The sequence below is a fragment of the Salvelinus fontinalis genome, unplaced genomic scaffold (assembly GCF_029448725.1).
Source record: "Salvelinus fontinalis isolate EN_2023a unplaced genomic scaffold, ASM2944872v1 scaffold_0032, whole genome shotgun sequence".
Lineage (NCBI taxonomy): Eukaryota > Metazoa > Chordata > Actinopteri > Salmoniformes > Salmonidae > Salvelinus > Salvelinus fontinalis.
Window position 1 is genome coordinate 68,142 of NW_026600241.1, and position 11,895 is coordinate 80,036.

Genomic DNA, 11,895 nt, shown 5'->3' on the forward strand with positions numbered 1-11,895 from the left:
CACTAGCTTTAAGCACCAGCTGTCAGAGCAGCTCACAGATCACTACACATGTACATAGCTCATCTGTAAATAACCCATCCAATTTTCCTCATCCCCATACTGTATTTATTTATTTATCTTGCTCCTTTGCACCCCAGTATCTCAACTTGCACATTCATCTTCTGCACATCCTACCATTCCAGTGTTTTAATTGCTATATTGTAATTACTTTGCCACCATGGCCTATTTATTGCCTTACCTCTCTTATACTATCTCATTTGCACATGCTGTATATAGATTTTTCTACTGTATTATTGATTGTATGTTTGTTTTACTCCATGTGTAACTCTGTGTTGTTATATGTTTTGAACTGCTTTGCTTTATCTTGGCCAGGTCGCAGTTGTAAATGAGAACTTGTTCTCAACTAGCCTACCTGGTTAAATAAAGGTGAAATAAAAAAATAAAAACTCCAATTGACTCAAATGATGTCAATTAGCCTATCAGAAGCTTCTAAAGCCATGACCTCATTTTCTGGAATTTAACAAGCTGTTTAAAGAACAGTCAACTTAGTGTATGTAAACTTCTGACCCACTGGAATTGTGATACAGTGAATTATAAGTGAAATAATCTCTGTTAACAATTGTTGGAAACATGACTTGTGTCATGCACAAAGTAGATGTCCTAACCGACTTGCCAAAACTATAGTTTGTTAACAAGAAATTTGTGGAGTGGTTGAAAAACGAGTTTTAATGACGCCAACCTAAGTGTATGTAAACTTCCGACTTCAACTGTATATGTTATACCTAAAGGGGTCCTCAAATAGCTAAATGATTCATGGTATGACCATGTTAAGAACTTACCCTCTGAGGTCCACTTCCTGGCATCTCTTGATTGAAGTTAGTGTCTAGCAAGCAAGCAGCTGCATTTTTCAAACAGGGATGGGTGAAGTAGGCTTCTATCTAGTGCTCTACTATGTGTGTGTGTGTGTGTGTGTGTGTGTTTGCGAGAACAAGTTATATGCATGTGTGTTTGTGTGTTACCACGCGTGTGTTTGTTATACTCACAAACGTGTGTTTATGTTGTATGGTGGTGTGTGTGTGTGTGGGGGGGGGGGGGGGGTCTCTCTGACTCTGCCTCACACCCATACTACCAAAAGTTGTTATACCTTTACTTTTAATGAAACAAAGTTAATCTTTGAACAACAACAAAAAACACGTGTATGATCAACAATCTAGAAAAGAGAACAATGTGTTCGCTGATTAATATCAAAATCTAAAACTAAATTAACCATTTTACAAAAAACATGATGGATGATGGTTGCCCAGCCTGGTCTCATAGACTAGACGTAACATAGTAAATGTAAATCTGGGGCACTGAAATTAATATGATATGTTATGTTCGGTATGGTTACATAAGATAGAAGGTAACTTAAGTAGGATGGTTGGTCGGGGTGGATGGGTAGACGTATAATGCGAAGGTCTAGCAAACTAAAGGTTGTGTGTTTGAATCTCATCACGTACAACTTTAGCATTTTGTCTAATTAGCATCTTTACAACTACTTACTACCGCTAACGTTAGTAACAACAAATTGTAATTCGTAACATATATCTTTTGAAATCCGTAACATATTGTACAAATTGTAATTCGTAATATATTATATGAAATGGATGATGGACATCCACAAATGAATACACACCGTACGAAACGTAACATATCATACTAATTGGAGTGTCCCGGATATACATTTATTAGGTTACGTCTACTCTGGTCCTGGTTGGGTTGCCTTAAAGAAAGTAAACATAACAGTGTGATAAAACTTTAGCATATTACTCAGTGGTAATATCTATGTTAAAAAATACCACCTTCAACCATTTCTCTGAAACACACATATCATACAAGGCATCAGTGCATATGGTCAAGCATATCCCTTTGTAATTAGTATGGACATCTATAATCCACTGTCAAAATCTTTGTTGTCTCACTGAATGACCAAACTCCTAAAGTGCAAAACCTGTGACAGACCCACATGGTTTAGTTTCAGTCTCAGACCACCAATACATACATAATCATAGATCTCTCAAAGCTTTCTGTAGCCACAATAACCTGTGCTAAAACCCATTCCTTTCTAGTGCCATTTTCAGACCTCTTCCTGGTTTATGGACATTTCTCAACCCAGTAGATTTTCACCAATGTCATTCCCAGAGAGATCGGTGATGTTATTCCCTAACGGAGGAAGGTACTTCCTGGGATCACCAGGGAAAGGTACGGAGGGGGGCTGGTTGAAATGCCCCATCAGGAAGATTCCGATGGTGCCCATGAAGAACGACAGCGCCATGGCGATAAAGCACACCCTGTCAATCACCCGGCCAACCAGGAACCACTCCTCATTCTCCTGTTGTGGCATCAGAGGGACAGGTCAGAGGGGAGACTAAGAAGTGGAGAATCACTCTAAATGTTTGGAAATCAGTTTCCTTTCAGTAAAGAAAGAGTAATGAACGGTATTACAGAGTGAAACATGTTCTGGCACAAAATGGTAACTGTGCATCACGCAGGTGGGTGAAACACATTTGGGAGACTCACATTCTCAAAGTTGTTTTGTTGCCTGGCACTCTTGGCAATATGTTTGCAGGATTCCACACACTGGCGCACCTCCGGTGAGGCCTGGGCCAGGCTGGTCCCCAGATCCTGTGCCGTACCCCCATCAAGACTGTTATCTAGGGTCAAAGGTTAAAAAAGAGAATTATTAACCTATACACATTTCTTGCAATTTTCTCGCAGCTAAGATTCAAAATATGTTAACACTTTACATTAAACTACCCTTATTATAGTGTAATTACACTGTACTTACAGCAGCAAACCTAACCCTAGCTTCATGTCCAGCTGCTGGTTCAACCCTAACCCTTATACTAACCCTTATCCTTATCCTAAGTGGAGGGTAAGTACAGTGTAAACAAACATTCCCATCAATTCCCATTGTAATATTCTATATGTAACACTACTCACAGATCTTCTCCAGTGCAGATTTCATGAGGCCGTCTCTCTCTCTGAGCCTGGAGAACATGAGTTCAGACCGGGCCGTCTTCATGACGTATTCTTCTGCCTTGATGATGAGTCCTAGGGAGCTGCGGCGCCGGCAGGGCACTAGAAATGTGTTACTCCCACTGTCGGTGCTGTAACTGTGACCATTACCGGTTCCATCACTGAAGTCACAGTCCACAGACGGTGTCCAAGGTCGCATCTGCATCCTCAACAGCCGAGGCAGGATGTTCAACAGGACCTGAGGTCAACATTGTCAAGGGTCAAAGGTCAACACCAGAGTTGGGGTAGGTAGCCTAGCGGTTAAGAGCATTGGGCCAATAATGAAAGGTCGCTGGTTCGAATCCCCTAGCATACACTTTTGATGTGCCCTTGGGCAAGGCACATAAACCCAATTGCTCCTGTAAATCGCTCTGGATAAGAGCGTATGCAAAATTATTAAAATGTAAATATGGGGCCAATTCGAATTGAAGACACTCAATTCAGGAAGTCAATTTTTTATATATATATATATATATATATATATATATATAGAGAGAGAGAGATATACATATCTATATATAGAGAGAGAGAGATAGAGAGATAGATAGATTGCTTGTCCTCAGTTTATTGATAAATCATTCAAATTAGATTTTTAAAAATCTATTTGTGAATTAGAATTTCAGTTTAATTCCTGAATTGACCCCATCCCTGGTCAACACTACCAGTCCAGATCAGCCAAACGTTCGCTTATGGCCTAACAAGCCATCCGGTAATGCAGAGGACCATATAAAACCACATTAGAGACTTGCTGGTCACAGTTTTACAGTCTTACCTTCCTGACTTTATTGTTCATGATGTGTGTATTGGGGGACCTTAGAGACAGGTTCAGCACGATGACACAGTTCATTACTATGATGGTGGTCACGGACATGACAAACATCAGGTACCTACAAAACACATGAAGCCATTAAAGCTAACGGTTACAGAAATCCGGACTGCAGGAGGCTCTATAGATCTATGTTAAAGACCTCTATATGAGTGACCTGTTGTTACGTTGGACACCTACTGACAAAAAAAATACGTTATTAAATATTTTGACATTTTTTGCTAAAATAAAGATTTAAGGAAATACAGGTAGGCACCACATTACTACAAGACAAAACATCTCACTCATTCAAGCCTGATGGTCTATATAAGCCAGCATCGATATAATAAAACAAAGCTTGAAAAGGAAGTGGAATGGGGTAATGTCTTAGTGTGATGTGGGAAGAATCCCATACTTTACCTTGTATGCGGTACAAATCACGTTATTGTGGGAGAACCTCCTCTAACAGTATGAATTAAGCTGTTTGAGAAGGTTTGAATCCTAAACAACCTGCCTACACATAGTTTGAAGTACAATACCAACATAGCTACTGTAGCAGGTCAAAGCTGTGTGCTGGAAAACCTTGGTAGAGCATGGGTAAAGTACAGTAGGCATTGTGGGGCTCGTGAATTTCCTTTCTTTATCGACATCCGACCAATGGCTACTTCTCACTTAAAACATTTTTTTGTTTGTTTTTAATAGAATAACATATTAGAACCAAAAGGTCGTTTTCCATTAAGAAAATTGTGTGACTTGCTTCCACTCTTTAGAAGTATTTTTGTGGTAGTTGAAGAAGTTTAAAACATTTTACTTAAAGGGAAGCAGTAAAATATAGTCTAAGTAAATTATATTAAAATAAGTGGTCCTACTTTCCGATAAGAGGAACAGTCTGGGAGGTTTCTGGAACCTTGTTGGCTATGAGGATGAGGAAGACAGTCTGGGCCAGGAGAATCATGATGGACACGGTGCACTTCTGACCCCCAGCTGACCAAAACCAAAATCAGATCACAAGCACAGAGTCAATCAGTTGATGAAAATCTACATTTACATTGATATTTTAGTCATTTAGCAGCTCCTATCCGGAGCGACATGCAGTTCTTCATCAGACAATGAAATACTGTATGTACTGGGTTTCACAAGCATCTATAGGTGTATCAGAAGTGTTACCGGGTAGGTTAGGTGAATGTCTTGAGTGCGGACAGTGAGTGAGTGAGTGAGTGAGTGAGTGAGTGAGTGAGTGAGTGAGTGAGTGAGTGAGTGCGGACAGTGAGTGAGTGACTGAGTGAGTGAGTGCGGACAGTGAGTGAGTGAGTGAGTGAGTGCGGTGAGTGAGTGAGTGAGTGAGTGAGTGAGTGAGTGAGTGCGTGCGTGCGTGCGTGCGTGCGTGCGTGCGTGCGTGCGTGAGTGTGTGTGTGTGTGTGTGTGTGTGTGTGTGTGTGTATGAACGTGTGTGTGCGTGTACATGTGTATGCGTCCGTGTGTGGGTGTGTCCATGCAGTCGTCACCTTTGGCAGGCAGGAAGTAGACGAGCAGGCCCAGGGATGAGATGAGGACACAGGGAACGATGATGTTGATGACGTAGAACAGAGGTTTCCTCTGGATCATCAGGAAGAACACCACTTCCTGGTACTCTAACTCATCTTTAGTGTAGCGCTGGTTAATCAGCTTCTTAGCAGGCCTGTGTTTGATGATCCACTCCCCATTCTCTGGCAACAGACGAGAGCTAGAGTTAATATGAATAGTGTCATGGCTTCCATGTATGCTGCTTATAACATTATCCAATTCTGTCTAGAATGAGATAACGAGAGAACAAGAGGTTTGAATCCTGTTCAGATCCCAGATGATGCAAGAACTTTGTATTTGTTTTTAAGAAACAGAACCCAAATTGAATTGAGCTTTTATTGACGATTCTATTTTTAAAAAATTGTCTTGTTGTAAAATGCTCTCATGTTATCCTCTGTTCCCTAATGTTCCTTGTATTTTTCATACGCTCACAAAAAAAAACACATAAATCAGTCAAGGTGTTTGCGGCAGGGTTACTACAATACCTGTAAAAGCCTCGGGGTCGATCACCACCCACTCCACAGGCTGGTTGTCCTCCTCTGTAAGAACTAGTTCTATCTCGTTAGCGTTGTAGGTCTGGGAACTGAACACAGGGATAGAGGAAACAGTCATCCATAACCGTGAAACTAAAAACACAGAACCTCCACTGACACACCAATAAGCTGCGTCTCATATTGACTAATTTGATGTTTTTTATATTTGCGGTTTAATCGATTGGTTTCCCAGACCATTTTGCGTACACTTTGGATTGGATTAAATCCCTATCGTGGAAGATCTATTTTATAGCTCGAATGAAATGTAAAGGCAATGTTCCTGCGTTCGCAGAGACTGCATTCACAGTAAATGCTGCACGTGTCGGCTGAATCGGAAATGAACTTTACATTATAACAGAGCTTTGCGATGTGGATTTAATCCAGCCTCTACTCAATTCTTTCAGATCTGCTGAAGGGGTATACAGTATAACGGCCCCGGGAGGATAAGGGCGAACTAGTCAGTTGCAACCAAAATGTCTAGTCTGCATTCAATCCAAACCCACTGAATCAAAGAGATGTTGGGGCTGCCTTAATCAACGTCATCAGCACCCGGGAAGCAGTTGTTGTCAGGGGGTTAACTGCCTTGCTCAAGAGCAGAACGGCATTTTCCGTCTTGGGGATTCAGACCAGCAACCTTTTTGGGTAACTGGCCCAACGCTCTTAACCGCTAGGCTACCTCCAGCTGGTGGTTATTTTCAGTTGAGATTAGTCATTAGTGGGGTGTGTGTGACTGTGACGCCCATACCGGAACACCATGGTGCAGTTCTGCCAGTCAAAGGGGAAGTAGTTGACGGTGATGGAGCAGGCGCTGCGATAGATGGCAGGAGGCAGCCAGTACACACAGCCACCAGGAGACACCAGGGCATTACAGTACATGGCTATCTCAAACTTTCCGTCTACACTTTGGAGAGAGAGAGAGAAAGGAGGGAGGTTATGTATGGGATCACATGTTTTGTCTCAAATCGGACAACTTCCTAACATGGATGCCATTATCATGAATCTGCAGTGTTCCCTTGGCCAGCACGTTAAGTGATGATTTTACGTCATGCTTTCTAGACTCACTTGTTCTCCAGGATGATGTCAGGCAGCCAGATGCTCTTGGATGGGATCCTCATCTGGGAGGTGAGGTTTCCATACAGGATAGACCTGGGAGGTTGGTCCCACCTCAGCCTGTAGTCACACCATTTCTGACAATGGAAAAAGCAGATAAATAGAATATGAAAGGAAACGAAGACAAAGAGTCGAGAGACATGGTGTGGTACTAAAGCCACTGTGTGAGTGTTTAACCTGAGTCGACAAGGGATTTTACCATTTCAATCCAGACGCTGGTTGTAAGGGCTTCTTCCTTTTCATTCTAGGGATGGAAAGCAAGATGATCACACACACACACACACACACACACACACACACACACACACACACACACACACACACACACACACACACACACACACACACACACACACACACACACAGACACACTGACACACTGACACACTGACCAGGGAAATAAGGTTGGTGAGAGTCATCTTGACGGTGACCTGTGTGATGTCACCACTCTTCTCCATGGGCCGGACGTTCTTGTTGTAGCCTCTCATCAGGTCCTTAAACAGTTCCCCCTCCAGGTTCACCCCTGCTACTGCTGAGATACAATCAGAGACAAAATGATTGAGTGAGATACAATGAGAGACGCCAAGTGGGTTAGAGTGAGAGAGACAAATAGTGACAGCGAGAGATAGAGGGAGATAAGGTGAGATAGATGGAGATAGGGTGAGATAGAGGGAGATAGAGGGAGATAGTGGGATATAGAGGGAGATAGAGTGAGTTATTAATACTTCAATAGGGGAACACACAAGGTTGGATGTCAGCTAAAACTACATGATATATACAAAAGCATGTGGACACCCTTTCAAATGAGTGGATTCAGCTTTTTCAGCCACACTCGTTGATGACAGGTGTATAAAATGAAGCACACAGCCATGCAATCTCCATAGACAAACATTGGCAGTAGAATGGCCTTACTGAAGAGCTCAGTGGCTTTCAATGTGGCACCGTCATAGGATGCCACCTTTCCAACAAGTCAAATTTCTGCCCTGCTAGAGCTGCCCCGGTCAACTGGAAGCGCTGTTATTGTGAAGTGGACACGTCTAGGAGCACCAACGGCTCATCCGCGAAGTGGTAGGCCCCTCAAGATCACAGTACGGGACAGCCGAGTGCGTGGCATGTAAAAATCACCTGTCCTCGGTTGCAAGACTCACTACCGAGTTTCAAACTGCCTCTGGAAGCAACATCAGCATAAGAACTGTTAGTCGGGAGCTTAATTAAATGGGTTTCCATGGCAGAGCAATGCCAAGCGTCGGCTGGTGTAAAGCTCGACGCCATTGGACTCTGGAGCAGTGGAAACGTGTTCTCTGGAGTGATGAATCCCACTTCACCATCTGGCAGTCCGACGGACTAATCTGCCTTTGGAGGATGCCAGGAGAACGCTACCTGCCCCATGCATGGTGGCAACTGTAAAGTATGGTGGAGGAGGAATAATGGTCTGGGGTTGTATTTCATGGTTCAGGCTAGAACCCTTAGTTCCAGTGAAGGGAAATCTTAATGCTACAGCATACAATGACATTCTAGACAATTCTGTGCTTCCAAATTTGTGGCAACAGTTTCAGCAAGAAACTGCCCCCGTGCATAAAGCGAGGTCCATACAGAAATGGTTTGTCAAGATCGGTGTGGAAGAATTTGACTGGCCTGCACAGAACCCTGACCTTAGCCCCATCGGACACCTTCGGGATGAATTGGAACGCCGACTGTGAGCCAGGACTAATCGCCCAACATTAGTGCATTACCTCACTAATGATCTTGTGGCTGAATGGAAACAACTTCCAACATCTAGTGGAAAGCCTTCCCAAAAGAGTGGAGGTTGTTATAGCAGGAGGGACCAACTCCATATTAATGCCCATGATTTAGGAATGAGATGCTCAACGAGCAGATGTCCACATACTTTTGGTCATGTGGTGTAGCATTCTGTGAATGTGATGTGTTTTTCCTGCAGCAAATTATTCTTTCAATGTTATATACAAACAGCTAAAATATGTATTTTATTCCAGCTTCAAAGACATAAAAAACAAACATTGTCAAGATATTCCAGGATATGCATATAATTGGTACCATTGGAAAGAAAACACTTTGAAGTGTGTAGATATGTTAAAATAATGTAGGACAATATAAAACAATAGATATGGTAGGAGAAAATACAAAGAAAAACCAACCAGAATATTTTTTTTTTGAGAGACCGTGCTCTTACAATGGAAAGTATAGGGGCATACTGAATTCTAGCTCCAAGGATGCAATTCCTATGGTTTCCACAGGGGGTCAGTAGTCTATGTTCAAGGTTTCAGGCTTGTAACTTCCAAAATTAATAAGAAATATCAGTTTTAGTACAGGGACACAGTCTTGGAAATTCGTGTTTGGGCACGCCATGAAGACAAGACACACCTGCTAAAATCGGTTTCCTATTGAACATACTTCTTTCCGTAAGAAATATTATAGTTTGATTACATTTTAGGGTATCTGATGAGTAAATAGAAACGTGTTTTGACTTGTTGAAACAAAGTTTAGGGGTAGATTTTCAGATTCCTTTCTCTGCATGTTGAATGAGTGGATTACTCAAATCGATGGCGCCAACTAAACAGACTTTTTTTTAATCTAACAAAACAACACATGTTATAGCTGGGACCCTTTGGATGACAAATCAGAGGAAGATTTTCCAAAAGTAAGTAAATATTTTATCGCTATTTGTGAATTTATGAAACCTGTGCCGGTGGAAAAATATTTTGATGTGGGGCGCCATCCTCAAACAATCGCATGGCATGCTTTCACTGTAATAGCTACTGTAAATCGGACGGTGCCGTTAAATTAACAAGAATTTAAGCTTTCAACCGATAAAAGACACTTGTATGTACCTAAATGTTTAATATCCATAATTTTTATGATTATTTATTTGAATTGCGCGCCCTCCAGTTTCACCGGAAGTTGTCCGACCAGCGAGACACCTAGGCTTAAGAAGTTTTTAATCAAAAGACAGCTTCCCTAACGGCCTTTTTTTTTGGAACACACAAAAATAGTTCAACTATTTTAAATTGTTTATTCTGTTCTCTAGTGACACTTTCAAATTATGCAAAACATTTGTGCCATTTTGAAGTGTATGCAAAAGCTTTAAACTCATTGTCATAATGCTCTGCCAATCGCTCAGAAAACCTGTTTAAGCTACTCATCCCATACCCTGACATTCCACCAAATACCAATAAAATACCAATTGAAATACCTCTGGAAACTAGCCATGCTTACACAGTAAAGTGGATGCTAACATTCTTACCAGTAGTGAAGATGAAGAGAAATATCCACAGACCGAGTGGTAGAAAGCATTGAGATCCTGCCGCCATCTCTGGGACTGAGATTATTATCGTTTCACACCGATACTACTCTTTAGGTTTGGCTGCCACCTGGCCAAGGGGTGAGGGGTGATGTGTGGTAGGGGTGGCGTGTAGTTGTTAGTTTGTGTGTGTGTGGTGGTCAGGGATGTGTCAGTTTCAGGGGAGGGTTTACTGTCTTATGGCCCTAAAAGTATTTCTGGAGCGCTGCACTCCTACTGTCTATCCCAGGACTGCATTGTCAGCTGTCACAACGCACGCACACGCACACACACACACACACACACACACACACACACACACACACACACACACACACACACACACACACACACACACACACACACACACACACACACACACACACGGCACTGGAATGTGTAGCGGCCCTTTTACGTGCTCCTTACCCGTTATTTAATTTTGTGTTTTTTTACACTGATTGTAACTTTTTTTGTACATAATGTTTTTGCCATCGTTTCCTATGACCGAAAAGAACAGCAATCACGAACCTCGATTTGGATGAAGATTTCCACTTCAAAGATTCAGAGGCACCGGACATACTGCTCGCCCCGGACCAGGCCCTCATCCCCGAAACTCGGAAGAGAAAGATACTGCGATATAGAGTTCAACGTGGGGGCACCCTGATGAAACTATGATATAGAGTTCAACGTGGGGGCACCCTGATGAAACTATGATATAGAGGTCAACGTGGGGGCACCCTGATGAAACTACGATATATAGGTCGACGTGGGGGCACCCTGATGAATCTACGATATAGAGGTCAACGTGGGAGCACTCTGATGAATCTATGATACAGAGGTTGACGTGGGGGCACCCTGATGAATCTACGATATAGAGGTTGACGTGGGGGAACCCTGATGAAACTACGATATAGAGGTCGACGTGGGGGCACCCTGATGAAACTACGATATAGAGGTCGACGTGGGGGCAGCATGATGAAACTACGATATAGAGGTCGACGTGGGGGCACCCTGATGAAACTACGATATAGAGGTCGACGTGGGGGCACCCTGATGAAACTACGATATAGAGGTCGACGTGGGGGCACCCTGATGAATCTATGATACAGAGGTCGACGTGGGGGCACCCTGATGAAACTACGATATAGAGGTCAACGTGGGAGCACTCTGATGAAACTACGATATAGAGGTCGACGTGGGGGCACCCTGATGAAACTATGATATAGAGGTTGACGTGGGGGCACCCTGATGAAACTACGATATAGAGGTCGACGTGGGGGCACCCTGATGAAACTATGATACAGAGGTCGACGTGGGGGCACCCTGATGAAACTACGATATAGAGGTCGACGTGGGGGCACCCTGATGAAACTATGATATAGAGGTTGACGTGGGGGCAGCATGATGAAACTACGATATAGAGGTCGACGTGGGGGCACCCTGATAAAACTACGATATAGAGGTCGACGTGGGGGCACCCTGATGAAACTACGATATAGAGGTCGACGTGGGGGCATCCTGATGAAACT

The 11,895-nt window shown here is 42.9% G+C and overlaps 1 protein-coding gene across 1 annotated transcript; it reads right to left on the reverse strand.

The window, feature by feature from the left end:
- Positions 1–1,250: 1,250 nt before the first annotated feature.
- On the reverse strand, positions 1,251–10,397 carry chrng (cholinergic receptor, nicotinic, gamma). The gene is made up of 12 exons (XM_055910819.1): positions 10,331–10,397; positions 7,461–7,600; positions 7,268–7,312; positions 7,021–7,145; positions 6,704–6,859; positions 5,911–6,008; positions 5,368–5,568; positions 4,732–4,846; positions 3,830–3,944; positions 2,983–3,256; positions 2,560–2,693; positions 1,251–2,371 (listed from the first exon to the last, which is right to left on the reverse strand). Exons 1-12 carry the CDS (start codon positions 10,395–10,397, stop codon positions 2,147–2,149), a joined length of 1,695 nt encoding a protein of 564 aa, XP_055766794.1. The 3' UTR covers positions 1,251–2,146.
- Between the last annotated feature and the right edge of the window lie 1,498 nt (positions 10,398–11,895).